Raw genomic sequence first — 25,947 nt, 5'->3', positions numbered from 1 at the left:
TCGTCACCGCGTCCACTTACGCCCATCACGAACACAGCATCTCGCTTAGAAAGTACAAGAAACGCCTCGGAGTGAGTATAGGAGATTAAATATGGGGTAGGGATTTCCAGTTATGATAGTACTGTTGAAGAAAATGTTTGCGGCCTTCGAAGGGCTAAAATCATAGGTTGCATGGGTTTCTAGGTTTCTCAAGCATCGCACCGACAGACAAAACTATGATTCTTCCAATATACCTATCATCTAACCAAAAAGAACCATAAACACCAAAGGATTCTAAAACCCTAATTATCAAAAGTTTAGGACTTCAAGCCTCTGGAATCGAGATTAAAGTTGTGATTTTTCCCTGCAGCTCGACCCGTATGACACGACAGGCATCAAGTACATCATCACTACGTGCATGGATCCGTGGGCGACCTCTATCGACTTCGTGGATGATCTGGGCGCCATCATGAGGAACGCCATCCTTAATGCCATTGGAACGGTAAAAACAGATGAAGTAGAACGAACTTGTTTTCTGCAACAAACCTTTTTAAACTTTTTTGCGAGGCAATTTGGGTTATTTTGTTGCTCGTTTTATCCTACCTATACTCTTTCCTTCTCAAATCAGAAACTTAAAGCAATACTTTAAACGCGCGAATAAAAACGATTGGAATTGTGGTAACACCCTGTCTTGCAAAGAAACACATTAATGTTTAATCAACTTTGTAGGGGACAGACCCGAGCGTCCACCATGAATTCATCACCACTGGTCAGCTGTCGGGTAATAGAAAGAACAAGCACATGATTTGCTACTACGCCGGTCAGTTTCCGGCGGTTTCGCACCAGTACTGCGCGGCTTTCAAGATCCAGTTCTTCAACTCAGCGGAGGGGGAGGCTGTGGTAGACGCGGCCGCTCAGCATGCTAAGCCACTGACCCTGCGTAGCGTGGAACAGAAACGTCTCCATGATCTTCTGTTGTACGACTTCGACGAAGGGAACACTGGCAGACATGAACCAGAAGTCAAGGTACTAAGTCTTGGTGTAATGACAAATTTAATTATTTTTCACTCAGTGATTGCAGTGATTTATCCATAACAGTATTGTGGGAAAAAAATTATTTCATTCCTCACTCTCGCATTCTAGCTGGTCAGCCATATAGGAAGGGTGAAATCTGCATGTTATCCCTTTTAATTTTACTAACCAATAAGATTTCCTCTCCAAAAATCTGAAGTATCAGGGATCAACCTTTTATTAGCCGTTATAGTCACGCGAAGTTAATGAAGAGTGCTCTGCATTGTCCCATGTGTAGGTTGACTGCTACTACGGCTTGCCAACGGAGGGGAAGGCGCCGTTTATGCGGACGACGGTCAGGGTGGTAGACGTGGCCAGATTTGATCACTTCGATCATACGGTGAAGAAATATCCAGAATTTAGCAGATAGTTCATGTATGGCTCGGCTTACAAGGCCTTCATCATGCACATCCCGACCAAACAGCCGGACTTCCTGCAGGTACTATCAAATGCTATGTATCTGCTCTTCCTCAAATCGGCATCTTTATAGATCTGGCTGCTCCTGATTCTAGTTTGTCGAAGCTATTCATTCATCAGTTTTTCTTGTGAGTTGCCATAATACGTATAGTTTGAGTTAATACGTATTGTTTGAGCCATAAACTATTATAATCATTATCACCGTTTTTCTGCGAATACCAGCTCGTCGAGTTAAGCGCTGTACGCTGTACGCGCTGGAGATCGAGATGCCATTCTCTGGGACCCCCCAGACGTCTGGCAATGCGATCGTGGACCCCCTGGACAAATCACAGTACGAAGTGAGAATGAAAATCGAAGGAGGAGCCGAGATAAGAACCAAGATCGATATCGCTAAGAAGATCTGGTTTGACGGAAGTGTCGTTAACGGAATAGCTTGAAAAGGCGAGTCTAGAGATTTGGTCTTTCGTGTGCTTACCTTTTGCAAAGGATAAGGCCACACTAGGATATCAAATTGAAATCATATTCCGCTTCCTACTTTTGGCTTTATATGAAGGCTGTGAGTCCGTAATTCACCAAGTGGTCTATTAAAAATGCTACTTTCTGACTGGCTAAGCGCGTTTGCAATCTTTTCCAGATTCGTCGCAATGATGACAAGACTGTCCCCGGCTGAAAAGGGCAATAAAAGATGTAAACTCAAACAATGAATCAACTAGTGTTTTTTTAGTCCCGGTTATTAGCACTCCGCACTCCGCACTAGTAAACGTGCTTGCACATTATGACTTTAGTCATCATACTTGGAACACACTTTAGATCACATTATCAAGTGCTCTCTTTTGTATTAGTTTGACCATAGATTGCACAAACCAAGCGTACAGTAAAAGGAATTACATGGCCACGGGATATTATATCCTTAGTTCTACATTTCCAGAAAATGAGTTTTACATTAGCTTTGGGCTTGGGCCGATTGTGGAGGTTTTTCGAAAGCCTCCGTTTTCGGTACCCGAAAGAACGGCGAAACGGAGGGATTCGTTGGGACGGGGTCTTATAAGTCAAAACATAGTTAATAGAGGGGGATTGTTACGAAACTGATTGGTTCTGGGTTACATTTGAGTCGCGTACGAGTGACATATCCCTACTAACCGCAAAAAGTCGTCCCTACACTTCGCGTATCCACGACTTAAAAACGACAGAAGCCTTGGGCTGTCTGTGACTCTTCTACATGTTTACAAAGAACGCCAAGATATGGGAATAAGAAAAACAATGTACTTGAGAGCTTGGCAGCAGATATTTTTAGTCCTGTCAAGCATTCTTGGTTCCAGACAAGAAAAGCCTTTTATTCTGATGTATACAAAGATCGCCAAAAGATGGGAATACCAAAAACAACGTACTTGAGAGCTTAATAGACCGTTTTCGCCATGTTGCGCGCGCATCCAAAATGCCACAGACTGGCTGCCCACAGCTGATCTAAGATAGCGTACAAAGTAGAGACGAAGCTATAGAAAAAGCTGCCAGAGTGCTTCTTTTGCAGAGTTTTGGCGCTAGAGTCAAATTCCCCTTTGTCCGCATCATTTTGGATCAGCTAAGGCCCGCCAGTCTGTGGCATTTTGGACGCGCGCATCGTGAAAAAGGTCTGATCATTGGGTATGGTTGAGCAGAGATGGGCAATCTACAATGAGAGCAAACAATGGGAGCATACTCAGTCTACTTGAGAGCTTGAAGAGCTTTGGGTATGCGCAGCAGGTTATGGCTGCAGGTATATTTAGTCCTGTTCAGCATTCTTGGTTCCAGACAAGAAAGCTTTCTACTCTGAAGTAAAGAGTTCGTAGGTGGTAAACGTAAGTTTTCTTCAAAGAGCCCTAGTTGTCTAATATAACTAAACATAGAGACAGATATTTGAGACTACCCACTACAGTATATGTGAAACTATATCTTTGTAGCTGTATCTTTTTATACAGTCGGTAGTTCAAACTATGGACAGTTCAAACTCGCGATACCGAACATTATCACTGATATCTGATATTGAGATTACGGGATATTATCATTGTTTTACTCTAACTATATATGCTATTAGTATATACCAAGAGACCATCATGGTCTCATTTTATTTGACAATTTAAACTCTTGAATGTTCTTCGAAACTACATGCCATTTTCACCCCTTGGTTTAGACACCATTTATTTCTATTCGTTATTTCGTTTAAAGGAAAATGTTGTAGTCACGCGCTCTTTGAGCATGCGCAGTTAAGTTTTAAAAGTTGCTTAGAGTTTTTGCTTAAAGTTACCTCATTGTGACTTCATTGATTATTTTGTAAATACGCAGGGACGTGTAATCTTGATGTACTAAAACCATACCATCTTTGTCACCATAAATAACCACGCTTGAGTACCCCTTTCTAGTGTGAAACCTCTAAACCTTTAAAGCCTAACACGGCGTGCTCCAGACTTATCGGACTTACCTCAAACTGCTTAAATGATAAAAGGTCAGAGCACAAGGAGTATAAAGGCACTCCCTGAAATCACCCGGCTCACTTGAGGGCTATCTCTCAGACGAGGACGCGTGCTCCAAGTTAGCTGCATTTTCAAGATGGAAGGTGAGGCTAACAATGGTTCTAAATATCGATTCGTGTTATAAAGGCATTATGATTAAGGTAGTTCATTTGTTCAGAAAAGTATATAAGAAATAGAGAATTTTTTGGAAAGCAAGAAAGAAGAAGCCGTGTATCTTAAAGATACCTACCCGTTATGATGAAACATAATGAACACAAGCCACCGAGCCAATAATAAGCGATAGAGTCCCCAAACATATGTTTGTCTTTGTCAGAGCATTCTTTCTTTCTTTCTTTCGTGCCAGAATTACTTCGAACAATGTATAAATTCACAAACTATTAAGAAATAGTGCAGCCCAAAATTTAGGATTTCTTTAAAAAAATATCTTACATAAATCATTTAAAGGTAACAAACACAATGAGAATGGGAATAAAAGAGCTTTTGTGTAATAAAACTAGATCTATGGACAGATATTTGAGACCGCTACCATTGTATCTTTGAAACTATATCTTTGTTGACTTAAAACTATCTCGCTTAAAAAAATAATAATGGCATAACCTTTTGTACCTCGTATTTCCGAACCAGTCTCTTCTACTTAAAAATTAGACTAAAGGCCCTGTCACACATACGTTTTTTCTCTTGCGACCTGTTTCGCAAAAAAATTGTTGCAAAAACCATGTCACGCGTCAACTTTTTGCTGCGACTTGAAGAAATTTGTGCGACCTGCAACAATGTTTTTGCGAGACAGGTAAGAGAAAAAACGTACGTGTGACAGGGCCTTGAGAGTTCGAGTTTTCTATTTAACAATTAAAGCCCTGTCACACGTAGATTTTTCGGCTGCAGCTTGTCTCTTAAAAAAATTGTTTCAGGTCGCACGCGCCCTGTCACACGTGAAGTTTTTCTTGAAACAATTTGTTGCAGAAAGTAGCGTTCTACTTTTCGTGCGACTTTGAGAAATGCAAAACGAGTTGCAAAGGGGGGTGTCACACGCAAAAAAATGCGCGTGCGACCGGCAACAATATTTTTGCGAAACAGGTCGCTCGCGAGAGAAAAAACGTACGTGTGACATGGCCGATTTTTCTTTTTAACAATTAGACTACGAGTTCGAGTTTTCTATGTGTCAACAGATAGTCAACGAGGCGCGTAGCGCCGAGTTGCCAATATGACTCATAGAAAACGAGAACGAGTAGTCTAATTGTTTTAGTATAGATCCACTCTCATACTTCTTTCAAAAATATGATTTTAATAATTCTCAGTAATACAACACATACAACGAAAACAGTTTTTTACAAAGTTTGAAATGGCGTGTTTTTTAGTGCGTACGCGAGCGCATGCAATCGGTGTTTGCAGCGCGCACAGATAAACGATAAAGATTGTGAACCAAATTTTTCGAATTTGAATAAAGGTTTTTTGTCTCTTTCTCTTTAAGTGGGTTTTTCTCCTGCTTTTTCGCTACTCACTATGAGTCATTATATCCAGTGTCCCAGTGATGAATTTTCACGCGCGCTCATTAGTCAATACGGGTCACGTGCACATTTTCACAGGACAAATATCAGTCGATAACGTCCAGCCAAAGTGATATCTGTCCTGTGAACATTTTTGTGCATCAAAATTCGCTTTTCTTCTGCTTAATAACCCCTCAAACAAACAACAAGTTTTCAAATCGCTTAGAAGGTACATAAAGAATGTTTGATTTCATTTATAGAATTATCATCAATATAATTTTATGGAATTTATCCTGAAACGTGAAAGAAAAAGCAATAAAAAAAACTTCACAACAGCGCGAGCCCGTGGCGTCATTCCCGTGCGTCATTCCTGCGCACAGAAGACATTTCAAAATTGAAAACTTTTGCTTCAATTTTTCACCTCCAATTTCTATTCCACCTCTCAGCAGAACAATAATAAACAGTCGAGGTGTAAATCCATCAGTTACATGCAAGTTTTGAGCTTGTAGTTTTTGTTCTTTAATACAAAAAAATTATCTTACGCGAATGGCAATCTGGCAATCTGTCTTGGGGTCCTCACATCGGGCCTATGTGCGCAAAAGCAAACAGGGTGCTTGGACTAGTGAAGCGGGTCTGTTCTGACATCCTCGACCCAACTACAAGATAGCTGCTAGACTGCACCCTTGTTAGGCCCCACCTGGAGTATGCTTCTTGCATTTGGTCGCCTTCGACAGGCAAGCACAAAGCTCTGATTGAGGACATCCAGCGTCGAGCATCCAAGTTTATTTTGAACTATCCCGCCGATGTTTAGAATATCCCATTAGAATATCGAAGAGATATAACTATAATTTGACTGAATCATATTCTTCCACATGTAATATTACAGAGTGTCCAACCATCCCGATTTCGTCGGGATTCCACACATGTCCAATACTGTCATCACTCGAATTTCCCGAATCTCGACGCAACCTCGATAGGGATAGGAAAATCCCGATTTTTGACGATTTTATGTCATTGTCTATTCAGTTGCAGCAAATAAAACTCGAAGTATCACTTTGATAACGATTTTATAGTGTATACACTCAAGGAAAAAAGTTCACTCCGACTACAAAGCTCAATTCAGATTCGCATGCACTTTCCCAACAAATATACAATACTCAATAGGTCAACAATTTACCGTGATATTTTCGTGAATTCAGAACTGCCGACATTAAGCAGCATGTTCTAGAAAATTTCTGTCACTAAAATTACAATGTTATGGTGTACATAGATGACGGAAAACATTCAATACCGACACCAAAACTCAATTCAGATTTGCTTACCCTTTCTCATCAAATATAGAATACTTTGAACTTACTAGGTGGACCATTTACTGGGTTAATAGAAGAAATTGAAAACCGTCGGGCATTTAGTCCATCGAGGACCTTTCCCGACTGTCGGGCATATAGCCACTGCGTAAAAAAAATAACTCGAATTGTCTATGAACCAACCGCTTGCTTGCTGCAATAAAACCATATCATCTTTGTCTCCATAAATAACCACGTATCACAGGCGTATCTAGACGTACTTGGCGTTTGAGTCGACCTTTCTAGTGTGAAACTAATCGGACTAATCTCAAACTGACCTTTGTAGCTCGTTTCATCCCCAAAAAAATATCACAGTGTGTCCAACCTAGAAACTTCAGAAATCGGGATTTTTCTTCGACAGCCACGAATTTTCCCCTCCCCCCCCAAATAAAAAAGAATTCGTGAAATCGCGATACAATTCATGGTATTTGCCGCTTCTGTCTGAGCCCGCGATATTGTTCATGGTATTTACCGCGCGTTGGCACGAAACAAAAAATGAGCAAAAAGCTTTTGATAATCCATTTTTATCACTCTTTTTTGAATGTTTTCTTCAAAAATTAAGGTGGAAAATATATGGACTGCATACTGAATAGACAATGACATAAAATCGTCAAAAATCGGGATTTTCCTATCCCTATCGAGGTTGCGTCGGGATTCGGGAAATTCGAGTGATGACAGTATTGGACATGTGTGGAATCCCGACGAAATCGGGATGGTTGAACACTCTGTAATATTACATGTGGAAGAATTTAATTCAGTCAAATTATATTCGAACTCAAAACATACACGTCTTAGCTAATAAGATATAACATATGTAATGTTATTCTCGGTTTTCTGTCAGAAAACCCCATTGCCAAGTCGAAGGCTCGCATCAAGTGCACTATGTACAGCCATATGAAATACCCGAACTTCTTTCGCGACAATGCGCGTAAAGACAAGCCCTGGGCTAAGACAGGAGCGTATTTCCTCGGGCCAAACGCCGAGAACGGGGACGTTTTCAAGCGCCAAGTGGTTGAGGCCATCGATGGGCACATCAAGTTTAGAGAAAAGTAAGTTTTTGTTTAACTAGATGATCATGCTGATCGTGAAGTCGGGCCAGTTCCATGAAAGTGGAAAAAAATGCATAATAAACATTTTATGAAATAAAAGATTGGAAATTGGTGTTTAATAAGTCGTTTGTTGTTTTCCAACATGGCGGACGTCTTCATAGATCTCACTTCTTGTCTCAGTTCGACCTTGGTCCGCGACCGCGCGCGTGACACTTTTTCCCGCCAAGACCACAGGGAACCAAATAATACATTAACATCTTGATACGACCAGTGTTTGTGTAAGAAAAAAATTGTAGAACAAGATCGCAAATGGATATTTCATAAGAATTGGACCATATACATTTTAAGGGGTATTTCTAATCAAATAGAATTTAGTACCCGGAATATTATTTGTGTGTGCTCAGCAATTCAAGAGATTAACTCAGGAGTGGATGAACAGCGTGAATGTTTCAGTGGTACTTCTACCTATAAAGGCGGGGCTAAATCCACTCAAAGGGTGCGGGTGAAGACAGCCGCGAAGATAGGAAGGGTAAAACACATAGCGAGAAATAAACTCACTTTTTATATCTTCGAAAACTTATTTCCTAAAGTTGTTTGGATGCGGCGGTATAGTTTATACAATTTTGACGCTTTTTTGTAGTTACTTTCCTCAAGATCCGGACTTTATCACGGACGAGATGAAAGAAGCGCCATCTTACCGGGAGACAATCCATAAGATGAGCGAAGAGATCAACAACATGCACAGCGAGCTACGGAAGTCAGTCCCATTCTTTTCCTCCAGATACAAGGTGGATATCTGTGGTTTAGGCGTGCCGTGCACAATTGTGGGGTTTAGTACTGAATTACTATTGCTTGGATGTACGGACTCGTAATACGGCGTTTATAACCGAACATGAAACACAAGGTTCGGCTATAAAAGGGAAAGCTCCTCCCACTCCCGGCTCGAATTTGCAATTATAATCAGAATACCACCACGCTAGCGGTCACAAATTACAAGTCTCCTGTAAAAAATGCTTATCCCTTAGCCTCAGTCGTTTGGAATAAAACTATTTTTGTACTTTAGGCTTATCATTTGTGACTGCTAGCGTTGCAGTGTTTTATTTATAATTGCAAATTCGAGCCGGGAGTGGGAGGAGCTTTCCCTTTTATAGCGGAACCTCGTGTTTAACCGTATAAGTGCTACCAAAGTTTAGCCACACGAATAAATTACTTCATGTGAACATTTAGGTAATACCATGATCACCTCGGATTCATTTGTTTTCTGAGGGACGATTACTAGCGAAATTCCCTCGAAAACAATAGATGGTTCTAAATTTCCCTCATGCATTAATGATGAGGAAGATTTAGTTTCTAAATTTCCCTCGTGCATTCATATTGAGGGAAATTTAGAAAGGGACAAAAGAATCTTTTATCTTTTAAATTCCCTCTACATCAATGCATGAAAGAGAACCAAGATGCTTATCTTCTAGTTTCCACTAGGGAAACAAATATAAGGCAGCTTCCTGATTAGTTCAGAAATAGACCCTGGGCCAAGAGACCAGAGTATTTGATCTCGTGATACCTAAACAACCTTATACTAGATCCATGTGGGATGATTTTGATTGCTGTACGCGTGCGTGCTAATGACGTCAAAGAACTAAAATTTCGATATATAGAGCAACTAAGCAAATCAACTATGCTTGATTTGAGAATTGTTCGTGAAAATGTGGTGGTCTCTAAGGGATAAAAAGAACAATGCGTATGCAAAGCCCTGATCCATTGAACCGTGTTCGCTCATCCAACCTAATATTGCTCAAAGTTGCGAGTTTATTTCCTCGTTCATCATGGTATTACAAAGTTATAGCATGATATCTTGGGGAATTTAGTGATTAAATGTCCCCACAACCGAGAGATGATTAGTTGGAGTCCCGACGCCGCAGGTTGCGGGGACATTTAATCACTAAATTCCCCTCGTGCCATACTATAACTAATAATAAGTGTCTATACGGAATTCTAGGATTACCGCTAACCAAGGTGACGCGGAGCACCGAAGAGGGGGGAGGGGGATGTTTGAAATCTACCAAATTCAAAAAGCACCCAAGATCAACAAGTAATGAGCTTAAAAGTGGGGGAGAGCGCCTCGTCGGCCCATCTCTCACTGTAACTGTCACTGTTACTGTAACGCCCTGTAACTGTGTCGTGTATTTCTTGTAAGGGTCACGTGACATGGGACACCCTGATGGCTGCTAACCTTGGTTACATGGTAGCCATCATGTACAATCAGAACAACTGTGCCGCAGAGGGAGGCACCGTCACCTCCAAGTTCGAGGTGGAAGTTGGGCGTGACCTCTGTAGCATGATCGACTTCGACCCGGACAAGGTGAGGATTTCTTCTCCAAGCCGTGGCAATGGGTCCGATAACAATTCCTATTCGAGGCGATGGGTCACATATCCCTTTCTATTTCAGGCAATGGGTCACATATCCCTTTCTATTTCAGGCAATGGGTTACACATCCTTTTCTATTCCAGGCAATGGGTCACACGTTCCTTTCTATTCCAGGGCAATGGGTCATATGTTCCTTTCTATTCCAGGCAATGGGTCATATGTTCCTTTCTATTCCAGGGCAATGGGTCATCTGTCCCTTTCTATTTCAGGGCAATGGGTCATATGTTCCTTTCTATTCCAGGCAATGGGTCATATGTTCCTTTCTATTCCAGGCAATGGGTCATATGTTCCTTTCTATGCCAGGGCAATGGGTCATATGTTCCTTTCTATTCCAGGCAATGGGTCATATGTTCCTTTCTATTTCAGGCAATGGGTCATATGTTCCTTTCTATTCCAGGCAATGGGTCATATGTTCCTTTCTATTCCAGGGCAATGGGTCATATGTTCCTTTCTATTCCAGGGCAATGGGTCATATGTTCCTTTCTATTCCAGGCAATGGGTCAAATGTTCCTTTCTTTTCCAGGGCAATGGGTCATATGTTCCTTTCTATTCCAGGCAATGGGTCAAATGTTCCTTTCTTTTCCAGGGCAATGGGTCATATGTTCCTTTCTATTCCAGGCAATGGGTCAAATGTTCCTTTCTTTTCCAGGGCAATGGGTCATATGTTCCTTTCTATTCCAGGCAATGGGTCATATGTTCCTTTTCTATTCCAGGGCAATGGGTCATATGTTCCTTTCTATTCCAGGGCGACGGGTCATATGTTCCTTTCTATTCCAGGCAATGGGTCATATGTTCCTTTCTATTCCAGGCAATGGGTCATATGTTCCTTTCTATTCCAGGGCAATAGGTCATATGTTCCTTTCTATTTCAGGCAATGGGTCATATGTTCCTTTCTATTCCAGGCAATGGGTCATATGTTCCTTTCTATTCCAGGGCAATGGGTCATATGTTCCTTTTCTATTCCAGGCAATGGGTCATATTTTCCTTTCCATTCCAGGGCAATTGGTCATCTGTTCCTTTCTATTCCAGGCAATGGGTCATATGTTCCTTTCTATCCCAGGCAATGGGTCATATGTTCCTTTCTATTCCAGAGCAATGGGTCATAAGATTCTTTGTATTCCAGGCAATGAGTCATTTTTCCCTTTCTATTCCAGGGCAATGGGTCATATGTTCCTTTCTATTCCAGGCAATGGGCCATATGTTCCTTTCTATTTCAGGCAATGGGTCATATGTTCCTTTCTATTCCAGGAAATAAGTCATTTATCTCTTTCTATTCCAGGGCAATGGGTCATATGTTCCTTTCTAATCCAGGCAATGGGTCATATGTTCCTTTCTATTCCAGGCAATGAGTCATTTATCCCTTTCTATTCCAGGCAATATGTCGTATATTTCTTTCAATTCCAGGCAATGAGTCATTTATCCCTTTCCATTCCAGACAAAGGGCCACTTATCCCTTATATTTCAGGCATTGAGTGAAACTATACCTTTTTATTTCAGGCAATGAGTCATCTATCCCTCTATTTTCCAGGCATGGGTAATCTTCCTCTTTCAATGGATCATATTTATTCTATTCCAGGGAATGGGTCATATTGTTGCTGGTGGCACACTAGCTAATATAGAAGCGATGTGGGCGGCTCGCAATGTCAAATTTTATCCACTTGGCTTGTGCGATGCCATCAGGAATGAAGAGGTTCTAGCTAAAGCTAAGGGCTACAAGGTCTTCCTACCACACAGGAACGCGTACGTGGCCATTACGGACTGTACTACCTGGGAGCTGCTTAACCTTGACGTGGACACCATTCTTGATTTGCCCGATAAGGTGAGTATGGTGAAAGTAAGGTGAGAATTGAATATATTGGGGTTAAACTTTTTAGGCATTAGTAACGAGAGCACTGCAGGCTCCACCAGGCCAATGCTGATTCCATGAGCTCAACAGAAAAGGGCAGGGGCAGACAATGAAGGGCTTTAAAGAGGACTTACCCTAGAGGACTTACCCTAGGCCTTATCACAAGCAGGCGATTACTGGCAAAAAACAATTATGCGCAGACTTTGGTTTAGTTAAGCCGCATTGTCACAAATGAGACCGGAGGGTCGATGGAAACATCAAACGTTAACAGAAAAAAGAATCTATTAGAATCCGCGCTATTTAACAGGCCATTCGTTCTAAATTATCAATCACATCCTCAACGACACTTCCAATGAAAACACTGCCTTCATAATTTTGAAACGTTTTTCGCGTTTCAGTTAAAAATCATCGTTATGTTATCGACATGAAGTAAACTGGTGACAATGCGGTTTAAAAGACGAGGTTTCGGTATAAGATGGGGTCAGTACGCAGTTCTTACAAGCTGCAATCTGATTGGGCAAATGAACAATATCCGCACCTCGACACAAAGAACGAGAAGAATAGAGACAAAAGAACTCCTTTGTAGAACAAAAATAATAGGAGACAAAGCAGCTGCGTACTTACTCATAAAATGCCGACTACTACTCATTCAAGCGTGAAACCATAATGACTAAAAAATGTTCCAGGTGTCCAATATGTGTGCTATTTCGTCGTCCGATCTTCTGGGGTTCACGGCGAACTATCGGTACGACGCCATAGGTATCCAGAACTTCTGCGCACGCCATGGCTTGAAGCAGAACCCGTGCGTACTGGCGCCAACCACAGCCCACGTGTCTCTCTACAAAGGCTGCACAATACTCGGCATGGGGAAGGAGAACCTGATCACTATACCCGTGGATGAGAACGCGCGGATGTGTGTCAAAGGTGTGCATGGCGCATGGGAAGCACCTTCAATTTAAGGCCTGTGGATTAGGACTTGTGTGACGCACCTTACACCGCAGGCAGAGCCAAACCTAAGCATTTTTTAGATCTACATCGCACCTTTTAACAACGTAAAATTTTTGTCTTTGTCTTTTTATAGTGAGCATTGGTTCATTTTTGCTATTTTTTTTTCACGACATTTAGTGAAATGAAAATTCTTCTATCCAACGTGCATTGCTTCTGTAAAACAAGAACTACTCATGAGACATATAATTTATTAATGTCAAGGGCTCCGCGACTTGCTGGAAGACAAGCTGGCCAACAAGGTCCCTGTAGTGAGTGTCATCGCCATCATGGGCACGACCGAAGAGAGCGCTGTGGATCCCCTGACCGACGTCATTGAGCTTCGTAATGAGATGCGCAGGCGGGTGGGTATCAAAATAATGTCTTAATAATGTGTGCCGCTTTCACCAAGTCAAGCTTGCACTGTCCACAGGGCTTGAATTTCATGATCCACGGAGACGGGGCTTGGGGAGCTTACTTCTGCACGATGTTGCGGACCCCACCAAAACCAGTAGATGAGGATGAAGAACATCCGGAATGGTTCGTTCCAGAGATGCATCTCAGTAACTACACCACCAAGCAGCTCTCTGCAATTCCACAGGTAGATACGATCACGATTGACCCACATAAAAGCGGCTTCTGTCCCTATCCCGGCGGAGCGATCTGCTACCGCGACAAGCGCATCAACAGCTTCTTGGGCATCACCAACCAAGTGTTGTACTACCATGGAGCACTGAACCTCGGAGATGTGGGCATTGAGGGATCCAAGCCTGGCGCTGCGGCAGCGGGAATCACCATGGCTCACAGGGTAAGTGCCATGATCCTCCAAGAATGTAAGATACTATGGCATGAGTGAATAGAATTATAAGGGAGACTGCCGCAATGTCCGTAACTGCCATCAAGTGTTCAATGTCTGATTTTGTGGCGGCAGGAATCACTTTGGCTAGCATGAAAGGTGAATGGAATAAAAAGGAACTCAGTCAGGACCCTCGACAAGTGTCTTCTCTTTCAGGACTTGAGTTTAAGTGGATAATGATTTACCTCTAGTTTGGAGGAAAGAAAGCAATTTTGAAGACATTAGACCTTTATGATAGATAAGATATACAGATTGTCCTGATATAATATTGACCTAACTCAGGCTACGTTCTTCTTTATATATCTCCAGGTTGTAGGCCTGCATAAGAACGGCTACGGTCGTATCTTGGCTGAGTGCACATTCACCTCCAAGCTGTTATACTGCATGTGGACCTGCCTGGGACAGGACGATGACCCCTTCTTTGTGGTACCCACCAAACCTTTACCACCAGACCGCACCCTTGAGGAGCACATCAAGTTCATGAGGACCCGTATTCTGAACAGGACTAACGAGGAGCTCGCTCAGGTAGGGACATGAGGACTCTCATACTAAATAGACCTAACAAGGGGCTTGCTCAGGTAGGGACATGAGGACCCGTATTCTGAACAGGCGTAACAAGGGGCTTGCTCAGTTAGGGACACGCGAACCCGCATTCTGAAATGGCCTAACAAGGAACTCAGGTAGGGACACACTTGAACCCGTATTCTGAAAAGGTACAAGGACATGCATACTAAACAGGGCTGTTTACTTAACCCATTGACTCCTGGCTTTTTTGGAGCTGAATTTACAAAAAACAGACTGAAAACAGATACCTCCCCCCCTATTCTGAGTTTTATACAGCCCGTCAAAGTCAAACACAGCTGCACCTAGTCAGCGGTATCCAAGCTTTCCAACAGTGCTTTGCGGTCTCCACTTTTAATCCCTCGTCGTTGTGCTGAAGCCAGCACAAGTTGATGGTTGCTTGTATTTTTCATCAAAAATACAGCTATGAGCATATTAGGAGAGTGTCTCAGGACATCATAAAGTCTTTTGGGGCATAATTAAGTGCTTTGCTTATGGATATTTGCAAGTAAAGATGGATTCATGATGATTTTTTCTTGTTTGGCTTTGCCCGGATGAGAAAATAATCTTCTAATCACCACAGCTCTCCTAAATGCTGTTTTTTCTGAAACCAAATTGATTCCAAAATTGTTTACACTGCTATTCTGGGTCTGTATGACCTGGAATTGATTTGTTTGGCTTCGGGGTGAAAAGACTTATAAAAAACCATCTGACTTTGAGGAGAGGAGTGTTGACTGGCCCTCCCCTCGTGAATTTTCCCCTGGATCTCCCAGAATGCTTTGCAATACGTAAAGATATTTTCGTGGTTGTACAATCCTTCAAGGAATGGACATTGTGTTTTGAGGCCAAGGAAATGTACCTGGAGGATCAGAATAAAGGTATCTATTTGTGTATTGAGCTGTGTTTGCTGATCTCGCTCCCTTGTGTGGTATTTTGAGCGTTTTATTGAGAGGGGTGATTCTGCTTTTCTCTCCTTGTTCGATTTGAGATTTGTCAAAGAACCTGTGCTATTATTTGGCTTAAGAGTAGATGTCAACACCTTGGTTGGATGCATATCTGCAAGACCATTTATCCCTTAGACTGATGCCTGAGTATCTTCATCTTGTTGTGTTTATTTTGAATTTATGAATATTTTGGGTTGTGGGTACTTCCCAAAGCCGGTACAGGCCGGTTGAAGGGGTCAATGTGTTAAGCGTCAAAGCATAACCACAATGTTGGTGTCCGTATTCATAGGATGCTGAAGCCATGGAATACCTTCGCGAGATTGGCCCCGATACCATGATTCCTTGCTTCTCCTTCAACCTGAAGAACAACCCGGACGTGAATCTGTGCAATGACCTGGTACAGGCGGTGTTCAAGGATCTGTGTATGAGTGATGATCGTATATGTTCGTATCGCTTCCCCATGATTGTGACCGCGTCCACTTACGCCCATCATGAACACAGCATCTCTCTCAGAGAGTTCAAGAAACGCCTCGGAGTAAGTATCGAAGATTATAGAGTAAAAGGATTGGGGAGGGAATTGTACTTATGTTGGTACTGTTGACAGGAACGACTGCGGTCTTCGATGCTGCATTATTGGTTGCATACCCCGTCTGCGTATGGGGTTTTAGGTTTTTCAAGCGCCACGTCGACAGATTAAACTAACATTCTCCCAATATACCAATCATATGACCAAGATAACCATTATATTTCTCCCTGCAGCTCGACCCGTATGACACGACAGGCGTCAAGTACATCATCACTACGTGCATGGATCCGTGGGCGACCTCTATCGACTTCGTGGATGATCTGGGCGCCATCATGAGGAACGCTATCCTTAATGCCATCGGAACGGTAAGAACATATGGCCATTGTACTGGTTCAGGTTTAACAGGGAATAATACAAAAAAGGGAAATCCATGGATATCAAGTTGACGTTATTTTGCTGCGAGACAAGTTAGTTCGTTGTAGTAATACGTGAAACATTCCGAACTTATCATCACTTAAGGTAGAAAGACCTTGTATTTTCCGCAACAAACCTTTTCAACTTACTTTTTTTGTTGCTAGACAAGTTGGGTTATTTTGTTGCTTCATCGTACTTTACTCTCTCCTTCTCAAATCGGAAACATAAAGCATAATTTACACTCGCGACTGAAAACGATTGTAATTGTAGTCTATTAACTTAACACCTTTTCTTGCAAATACTTTAATGTTTAATCATAAATTTAGGTGACAGACCCGATTGTCCACCATGACTTCATCACCACTGGTCAGCTGACAGGCGACAAAAAGAACAAGCACATGATTTGCTACTACGCCGGTCAGTTTCCGGCGGTTTCGCACCAGTACTGCGCTGCTTTCAAGTTCCACTTCTCCAACTCAGCGGAGGCGGAGGCTGTGGCAGACGCGGCCGCTCAGCATGCTGAGCCGCTGACCCTACGTAGCTTGCAACAGAAACGTCTCCATGATCTTCTGTTGTACGACTTCGAGGAAGGGGACACTGGCAGACATCAAACGGAAGTCAAGGTACCGAAAGTTTTGTATCCTTCCGTCGTCCGTCAGACAATTCCATTGTCAATGTGAGAAGTCATCTTATTTCTTAAAGATCGGATCCCACTTCAAAAAAAAACCTATACCCTGCTAGCAGAGATTTCTTCCTGTTTGCTTCTATCAGTTCACCTGTCTGTGTAGCATCTCTGTTCTTTCGCGTTCTTGTTTGTTTGTGTCCCAAACAAACGAGAACGCGAAAGAACAGAGACGCGACACGGATAAGTGAGCTGGTAGAAACAAACAGGAAAAAAGCTCTGCTAGCAGGGTAAATAAATATCGAAATAAGATACATCGACATCTTTTTCTGCAGTTTGCGAAAAAAAAATATTGAAATGTCTTTTCTCTAGAATTACAAGTTTAGGTACTGGTGAATCGCGAAGCTTACTCCCAGAGCGTATGCAAATTAAATTTTTTGACGTCACGAAAAGAGTACTTTCGCTCTATACTTCAGTCATTTCTTTCAGCTCGAAAATTACCACCCCATCCAAAATCTCAGCTAAAAAATACCGACCCTCCCCCAAAAAGGTGAACAAAAAAGATTTCCCTCCCCCTAACTAAAAAAAAGGTTTATCCAACAACTTAGGCTCTGCAAACTTTTATTGGTCTTTGTATAGAGCACTAGCTTTCCAAGTACGAGACGTCCCAGGCGCGTACTTAGGATTGGTTAAAGGGGGGGGGGGGGGGGGGGGGCAGCCATAGGCATCATATGGAAAAAGCAAAGTATTTGGATATTCCTAAATAAGAAATGACCCATATTTTATCGCCAAGGGGGGTGCGCCCCCTGCACCCCCCCCCCCCGTGTACGCGCCTGCGTTCTTCCAGAACGTGTTGTCACCAGCATGTCTGTAACGGCTAGTTCACTCTCATTGCTTTCATCACTTTCATCACTCTTATCACTGTCATCACTTTCATCACTTTCATCACTCTCATCTTCACTGCTACTAATTCCCAGCTCTTCAATGAGCGCTTCTTTATCCCCGTGCTCTTCCTCTTCTTCTTTTTCCTCTTCTTCTTTTTCCTCTTCTTCTTCTTCAACCTCCTCCGTTTCTTCTTCTTCCTCTTCCTGTCCTTCATCTCCTACTTCTGCCTCCCCCTCTCTTTCCTTGTCGTCTCGTGCTACGTTGTGATTCTGTGACCTGACGAGATGTACTGTGATTATGTAAATCTTGTCTTGTTTAAGAGCACTGATAATTTCCGATAGTGAGAACTAAAATTCCGATTCAAACTAGAACGTTGAATCAGAGGAAGTCGGGAGAAGAAATGTCAATCGATTCTTCAGATAAAGTTTTTGAGGAATCGAATCTGCATCTTATTGATGGTGAAACCGTAGCTCTACCCGTGTTTGTGGATCTTGTATCGCACAACTCGACAGCAGATGACTTAAATGGTTGCTGCACAGGTTGCCTAGAGCTCAGATAAGAGATCAGTGAAATGAAGGAGGAAATCAAAAGGTTGACAGCAGAAAATCAATCGGATTTAAAATTTCCCGCCAACCATGGCCGCGAGCGAATATATGCTAATCATTGAGAGTTTGCGAGAGAACAACGCCAGCCTAATTAAGGTCAGTTGAGTACTAAGCAAACAGCTTCTACGCCAAGGTCAACAGGGTGAGCGGGTAACTAGCAATGATGATTTCCCTTCCTGCAACATTGAGCGATAGACTCAACCGTGCAGTCCTACCCCAGTCCAGATATTAAACCAGGGCAGCGCGACCGGCAAGAAAAAGAAACGGAGGAAGAAAAAAGCTAGGCCAAGCAATAGTCCCCCAGCAAACGACCCCAGTCCGGACCATGCAGCAGGCAGTGCCGTCCCGCACCCGGTCGCAGACCAACTCGCAGCTGAATCCCGGCGTAAAAGAACTACATTTATCGCAGTGGATTCGTTGGTAAAACACATAGTTGTAGTAAAGATTAGTGCCTCTGACCCTGATAACTACTACGTGGTCAAACTCTTTCAGGAGCAACAGTTTCCGATATGGAAGATTTCGTGAAGCCCCTAGTCAGACGGTCTCCAGACAACGTCATTCCACATGTCGGGACCAACGACTTAAAGAATTGTGCTCCCAGGAATATTGCGGATTCGATCTTGAATCTTGTCACTCAAATAAAACAAGATTCCCCGCTTACTTCAACGATGGACTGGCATCAAAAGCGCGTCAGGTAAACTCTTTTTTAGAGGGCTTGTGTGACCAGAACAAGATCAGTTTCCTTAGTAACTCTAACATTACAAGGGAACACTTAAACTATACTTAAATAGGCAGGGAAGCGAAGCTCTCCAAGACTATTTCTCCACCACTATTTCCTATTGACCTGCTCTTTCGTGTGAAGTTGCTGTAGCCCCTGAACCAAGTAATTTTTTTAGCGCACCCAACAGGCTAAATACACAAAGCAATCCATTTTCATTATTACCTTCAAATCGTGGTTTTAAAACTGCCTGTCTTAATGTGCGTAGTCTGTTGATGAACTGAGGGTTTTGCTTGCCGGTAATCCACTTGATGTCCTGGCTATCAATGAGACATGGCTTGACTCTACTAAAAGCGATAACGAAGTAAGCACGGGCTATCATATAATCCGCCGCGACAGAGCGGATGGCAAAAATGTTGACAACGGAGAATCTGGAGGAGGTATTTGTTTTTATATTCGTGAAAATAGTAATTTTTCTCTCCGTCCGGATTTATCTGTTGATCAATTAGAAAATTTGTGCCTCGAAATCCGCAAACCGAGCTGCAAGACATTTCTCTTGGTAACTTGGTATCGTCCACCTAACTCTACGGTGGATAAATTCGATTTATTTGAGGCTTTAATTGGTAAGCTAGATGCCGAGAATGTTGAATGTTGAATATTGAATATTAAATCAAGACCTTGCGAATGTTGGTGAGTGGCTTGTCGCTAATATGCTCACCCTGAACCAATCTAAGACGGAGTTCATGCTTATTGGCTCCAGACAACGTCTTTCCACCTTCGAATCAGCACCATCTTTGGCAATCGAAGGGGTACCGAAGAGCTTTAATTGGTAAGCTAGATGCCGAGAATGTTGAATATTGGCTATTAGGTGACATCAACTGCAATTTAGGCGCGGCCACCTTAGACCATAATTCTAAAATTTTCTCTAGTATCGCAGACTTATATAACCTCGAGCAGTTGATAGAATCTTCTTCTACTATGATTGATTTAATTTTCACTAATTCGTCAGATAATGTAATTTGCTCCGGTGTCTCTCATGTCGGCATTAGTGATCATAGCTTAATCTATAATTTCCGTAAGCTCTCTACTGGTCTATCTAACAAGGATCACAAAACTTGAACCTATAGGAACTTCAAAAATTTTGACCCGGCCAGTTTTAGAGCCGATATTAGTTCACAGGATTGGGAAGTTGTCAATACACTAAACGATCCGAACGATATGTGGCATGTTTGGAAGGCAAACTTTAATTGCATTGTTGATAGACATGCTCCCGTGCGTGTGAAGCGTGCACGAGCGGGATATTCAAAAGTTTAAAGCGATGCGCTCTAAAGACCCCGTAGATTGGGTTGTTTTCAAGAAACTTCGTAATTCTGTGAACAATGAGCTAAAATTGGCGAAACAATCGTACTATAATAATGCATTTTATGAAAATGAAAATAATGTAATGAAAACTTGGAATATTATAAACGAGTTAACTTAACGGAAAGGAAATGAGCAACAAATCAACGAAATTAAGTTAAATGAATCCACCATAAGTGATTCTCAAAAAAATTCTGATGAATTCAATAATTATTTTGCCGGTATTGGCCCTAAACTCGCAAATGAGATACCGGTAAGTGATAATAATAGCCGTTCGTTTTTCTTTCATGTAAATCATTAAGTACCAAGTTCCATTTAAAGCCAACCAATCGCTCCATAGTCCTATTTCTTTTGTCTAAACTTTATAAAAACAAAGCAACGGGTTTGGATAAAATATCAACTAGACTTCTTCGAGAATAGCTGTGCGCTATTTTTAATCGTTCCATTGAGAAGTGTATTTTCCCGATGAGTGGAAATGTGCAAAAGTCCTGCCCCTATTCAAGCAAGGGGAGCGCAGAGACATGAATAATTACCGCCCAATTTCAATCATTCCGGTTGTGGCGAAAGTATTCGAACGGATACTTTACGATCAAGCCTATGCTTTCTCGACCAACAATAATATTCCATCTAAGTGTCAATCAGGGTTTCGATGCCTTCACTCTACAGTCACTGCCCTTCTTGGGGCAACAAATGATTGGGCATATAACATCGACCGCGGCAATATCAACTCGGTAGTCTTTCTTGGCCTCAAGAAGGTCTTTGACACTGTCGATCATTCAATTCATCTCTCAAAATTAGATGCTTACGGCTTTGGGTGTTCTGCGAGTAATTGGTTTGCGTCTTACCTCCATGGTTGGAGCCAGAAATGTTTCGTGAATGGTCATCTGTCTAATGATCGCACCTTTCTTTGTGGAGTTCCACAGACACAATATTAGGTCCACTTCTCTTCCTAATATATATCAACAATCTGCCAAATTGCTTAGAACACTCAAAGCCACGCATGTACGCTGACGACACTCACCTCACTTTTGCGAGTAATAATATTGAAGACATAAATCTTTATTTAAATCAAGACCTTGCGAATGTTGGTGAGTGGCTTGTCGCTAATATGCTCACCCTGAACCAATCTAAGACGGAGTTCATGCTTATTGGCTCCAGACAACGTCTTTCCACCTTCGAATCAGCACCTCTTTGGCAATCGAAGGGGTACCCGTAAAGCAAGTACCTCATACCAAATCTCTTGGGGTGCTTATTGATGAAAATCTTTCTTGGGGTGAGCATATACACAAATTAACCAATTAGACAATTTGTCCCAGCTACAACATTGCGGTACATTTACAATTCTTTAGTCCAACCACATTTTGATTATTGCTCTCTCGCCTGGGACAATTGTAACATTTCCCTAGCCTATAAACTTTAAAAGTTACAAAACCGGGCGGCAAGGGTTATGACTTTTTCCAGCTATTACACTAGTGCCGACCCTCTTATTCATCAGCTAGGCTGGAAAAGACTCGAGAGCCAAAGGAAGTTTCAAAAAGCTATTATGGTCCATAAATTACTGCATGGTGCACCGGACTATTTGTCATCTCTTTTTATGGATCGTAATAGCGTTACCAGGTATACGTTGAGAGACAGAGAGGGCAAATTAGCTATTCCAAAGCCCCGCACCAAATATCTGAAGGATAGTTTCAGCTACAGTGGTGCTGTGCTTTGGAATAGCCTTCCAACTGAGTTGAGGCAAGCAAAAACCCTTAGTACATTTTAAAGAGGCTGCAGCAAACTCTTTATCTAATCCTATTTTCTCGCACACACGGCACTCTGAGAAGCAGTATTTTAATAACTATTTATTATATATTTTTATATAGCTTCGATTAGATATTATAAATAAGATAATAATTAGATATTATAAGATAACTATTATACTGAGAGTTTACCGTGTATAAATAAAGCATTACTACTTACTACTACTACTACTACTTCGCGGGCATTTAAGCTTGTAATGCTTAATATAGAGATCTAGGACAGACACTTTCCCTTTGTTTAAATCTCCAGAGCGAGAGATCTCGCTTCTTCTCTTTTTCGTTAGCTGTCACCCTTGCCTCTTTTTCTTTTTAAACTCAAGGTCTTTCAGGTAATGTAAGTAGTCCGTGACAAAGTTCTTGTTTGTGATGAACCCCTTGCTAAATGCATCGATAGATTCGTCCTCAATTTCACCTAAAAATACAAATAACCGATGCTACTATAGCATGCGCTGACAGGGGCTGTTGTACATTTTTCTTCGAGAAGGCTCATGTCAGCTTTTTTTGCTTTTGGGGTCGGTTTTCTGCCTCAACAAAAAGAAAATCATGAAAACGCAAGCAAAACAGGCACCACGCTGCTGCCCGGAAAAGGCGCCAATTTCAAAGCGGTCCCTAGAACTGCTGAAGAAAATCTCTCCGTTTGTCGAAGATGATGATGCTATCGACTAAACACGATCTAGACGAATGGGTTCTCGCAAACCTGGGGTAACGCGAGAAAAGATGGCTACGAAATTTGCATTCTGAAAAGTTCCCTTAGCTGAATGACAGTGGGAAAATTCTACTACGGGAATTTCTCCCGAAAGTACAGGGAAGAGAAGTAGAAGACGAAGACGAAGAAGATAATGATAAAGGAGATGACGGAGATGACGGATCGTCTTTAGATGACGGGCACATCGGTGCTTATTGGGAAAGTTCATTTGGAGAGCCGTACATGACGTCGTGCCATGACTGAAGAACTAAACAACGTTTAGCTCAGCCTGTATACGCGCTCTAGCATGTTGTTGTTATCATTTGTAATTAAGAAGAGCGCGCCTCCCTAGCTCTGCGTTCCACACCATGGTAGATAATCACTAAAATGTCACCAAGCATTATATGTACAGCAGTTGATCAGATCCAGAGAGCATATCTTGAGCCGATTATAGCAGTTTCCCGAAATGTTGTCCTATCCGAGAAACAAATATATGTAGGTACCCTTTGTTTAGCTGTCAAAATCTGATGGAAAGACAAAAGGCATCTATCTCTATATATATTTATTGGATAGGAAACGGCTGTATATATATAAAAAATCTCCTAATGAGTAACCACGAAACAGGCTTGTAGAGATGAAACGGTAGTTTGCGTGTTTTTTTTCCCTACAAACCAAGATATACCCCGCTCTACACCTATGTATTGAGCACTGTTATATGAACGCCTGCACTCACGCATTATATAGGGGATATATATGTAGGGAATTTGGGGATTCTCCCCAGGAATAAATGTTGAATTTCATGAGGTCCGGAAATTGATCAAAATATGCCTGTTCAATAGGCCCTCCCCCAAATCCGAGTTTAGAAAATCGTGCCCCCCCCCCCCCCCAGATAAATAATGACTGCTCTTTAAGCCTCCGGATATGAGCTCCCTAAAGGGGAATTTGTGTAGGTTTTTCTTTCCTTTAATAGCAGTGTCCCCACAGCCAAAATGTTTACTTATGGTAATTAGTGATAATTAGGTTTTACCAAAGGGAACTCGGTCAAATCGAGAGGGCAAAAAAGCGGGAATTTTGAAACTAATAAGGTTTCGACTTGGCACTCATAGAATAGTTGAGTTTTATTCATCAAAAGTTGTTTGAAACTGGGATCCCATCTTTAACATTTTAACACAAATGCTATTCTAGCCTTCAAAAGAAGGCCTATTGTCACATTATCACTCGTTAGCCAAAGAATGGATACAAATCTTCTACCAAAACACGCTATCCTTCTTACTTTAACATCCGCAGTACTAGCAAATAAGATTAAGGGGGAGGGGTGGGTGCTGGGTAATTCGGTGTACAAAGAATAAAGTGCTCCACACATCAACGTTTAGTGGATTCAGCTTTTTCCCGCATGATGTTAACGTATAAGTACGCTCTGCATTGTCCCATGTGTAGGTTGACTGCTACTACGGCTTGCCAACGGAGGGGAAGGCGCCGTTTATGCGGACGACGGTCAGGGTGGTAGACGTGGCCAGATTTGAACACTTCGATCATAGGGTGAAGGAATATCCAGAATCAAGCAGATACTTCATGTATGGCTCAGCTGGCAAGGCCTTCCTTATGCACATTCCAACCAAACAGCCGGACTTCCTGCAGGTACTATTAAATGCTATGTTTTTGCTCTTCCTCAGAAATGTATAAAATGATTTTTAAAATGATTTTTGTCGCCAAATTTTTTATTTATTAGTCTTTCATTGGGTTTTATAATAATACGTATAGGTTTTGAAGGCCAAGGCCACTAATCGATACTTAAATGAATTCCCAGTTGAATAATAGACTCTTACAAACTTTTTTATTCCAAGCCATGAAAACACTTGACACATTGGTGATCACTAAGTACTTGTGCAAAATGTTCATCGACGAACGAAAACCGCTAATATCAAATTCCAACTCAATACACAAGTCTTGTTGTGTTGTAAGTCTCCGATTTGGGCACGTAAGTTACATAAGTACGTAGTACGTTAGTTGCACATGCAAGTTACGTAAGTATTTTTTACTATAAATCTCATACTTTTTCTATCCTCGTGTTCTTATCATATTTTGCCGTCTTTCAAATAATGGAGCCCAAATTAAAAGCCCAAAAGATAGGTTGATGACGTAATACCGCTCGACCATTCAATAACGTTTGCCCGACAGACGTTTATCATCTTCATCATCACCATCATTACTGTTATTATTACCACTACTAATGTTTTTATTTAAATACTAGCTCGTCGAGTTAAGCGCTGTACCGGAGGGCGTGTCCCCCCTGATCCTGCTATATGGCGTTGAGATCAAGATGCCATTCTCTGGGACCCCCCAGACGTCTAACAACGCGATCGTGGACCCCCTGGACAAGTCAGAGTACGAAGTGAGAGTGGAAATCGAAGGAGGAGCCGAGATAACAACCAAGATCGATATCGCTAAGAAGATCTGGTTTGACGGAAGTGTCGTTAACGGAACAGCTTGAAAAGGCGAGTCTAGAGATTTGGTCTTTAGTGTGCTTACCTTTTGCCCATCACCAACAGAGAAATGCTAAAAGAGAGTCACGTTAAAGGGTGGTCCTAGTCAATTAAATTAAAATGTGTATTCTGAATCTTGAAGATTGATCTTTTACTTTTAGATAGCTTTATACGATATGTGTATGTAATTCCTCGAGTGTTCTATTTCAAATGATACGCTCTGACTGATTAAGTGCGTATGCTATCTTTCTAGATTCATCACAACGATGTTGCTTCAAGCTCCGAATGTGTGATAATAACAGGACTATCCCGGCTAAGTGAAACATTAAGGGTGTCTAGCAATAATTCTCATTAAAACATTAATTGACTGGTGGTCCTT

The 25,947-nt window shown here is 41.9% G+C and overlaps 1 protein-coding gene across 3 annotated transcripts in view; it reads left to right on the top strand.

Annotated features, from left to right (window-relative positions):
- LOC5512039 (L-tyrosine decarboxylase) overlaps positions 1-25,940 on the top strand; it is a 29,310-nt gene extending 3,370 nt beyond the window's left edge. The window contains exons 1-16 of one of the 3 annotated variants that reach the window (XM_048728743.1): positions 3,115-3,302; positions 3,947-4,057; positions 7,646-7,853; positions 8,494-8,641; positions 10,048-10,212; positions 11,855-12,097; positions 12,811-13,048; positions 13,334-13,473; positions 13,542-13,916; positions 14,274-14,489; positions 15,759-16,004; positions 16,229-16,360; positions 16,736-17,032; positions 24,523-24,723; positions 25,337-25,580; positions 25,822-25,940. In XM_048728743.1, coding sequence (XP_048584700.1) covers positions 4,051-4,057; positions 7,646-7,853; positions 8,494-8,641; positions 10,048-10,212; positions 11,855-12,097; positions 12,811-13,048; positions 13,334-13,473; positions 13,542-13,916; positions 14,274-14,489; positions 15,759-16,004; positions 16,229-16,360; positions 16,736-17,032; positions 24,523-24,723; positions 25,337-25,576 — 2,856 coding nt within the window. In that variant the 5' untranslated portion in view covers positions 3,115-3,302; positions 3,947-4,050 and the 3' untranslated portion in view covers positions 25,577-25,580; positions 25,822-25,940. Of the gene's footprint in view, positions 1-3,114; positions 3,303-3,946; positions 4,058-7,645; positions 7,854-8,493; positions 8,642-10,047; positions 10,213-11,854; positions 12,098-12,810; positions 13,049-13,333; positions 13,474-13,541; positions 13,917-14,273; positions 14,490-15,758; positions 16,005-16,228; positions 16,361-16,735; positions 17,033-24,522; positions 24,724-25,336; positions 25,581-25,821 lie in introns of those variants that run through there. The other 2 variants (XM_048728744.1, XM_048728745.1) reach the window with 2 other exon arrangements.
- The last annotated feature ends 7 nt before the right edge of the window (positions 25,941-25,947 follow it).

The sequence above is a fragment of the Nematostella vectensis genome, chromosome 6 (genome assembly GCF_932526225.1).
Source record: "Nematostella vectensis chromosome 6, jaNemVect1.1, whole genome shotgun sequence".
Lineage (NCBI taxonomy): Eukaryota > Metazoa > Cnidaria > Anthozoa > Actiniaria > Edwardsiidae > Nematostella > Nematostella vectensis.
The sequence above is the reverse complement of the archived record's forward strand: the minus strand, read 5'-3'. Positions and strand labels throughout refer to the sequence as shown.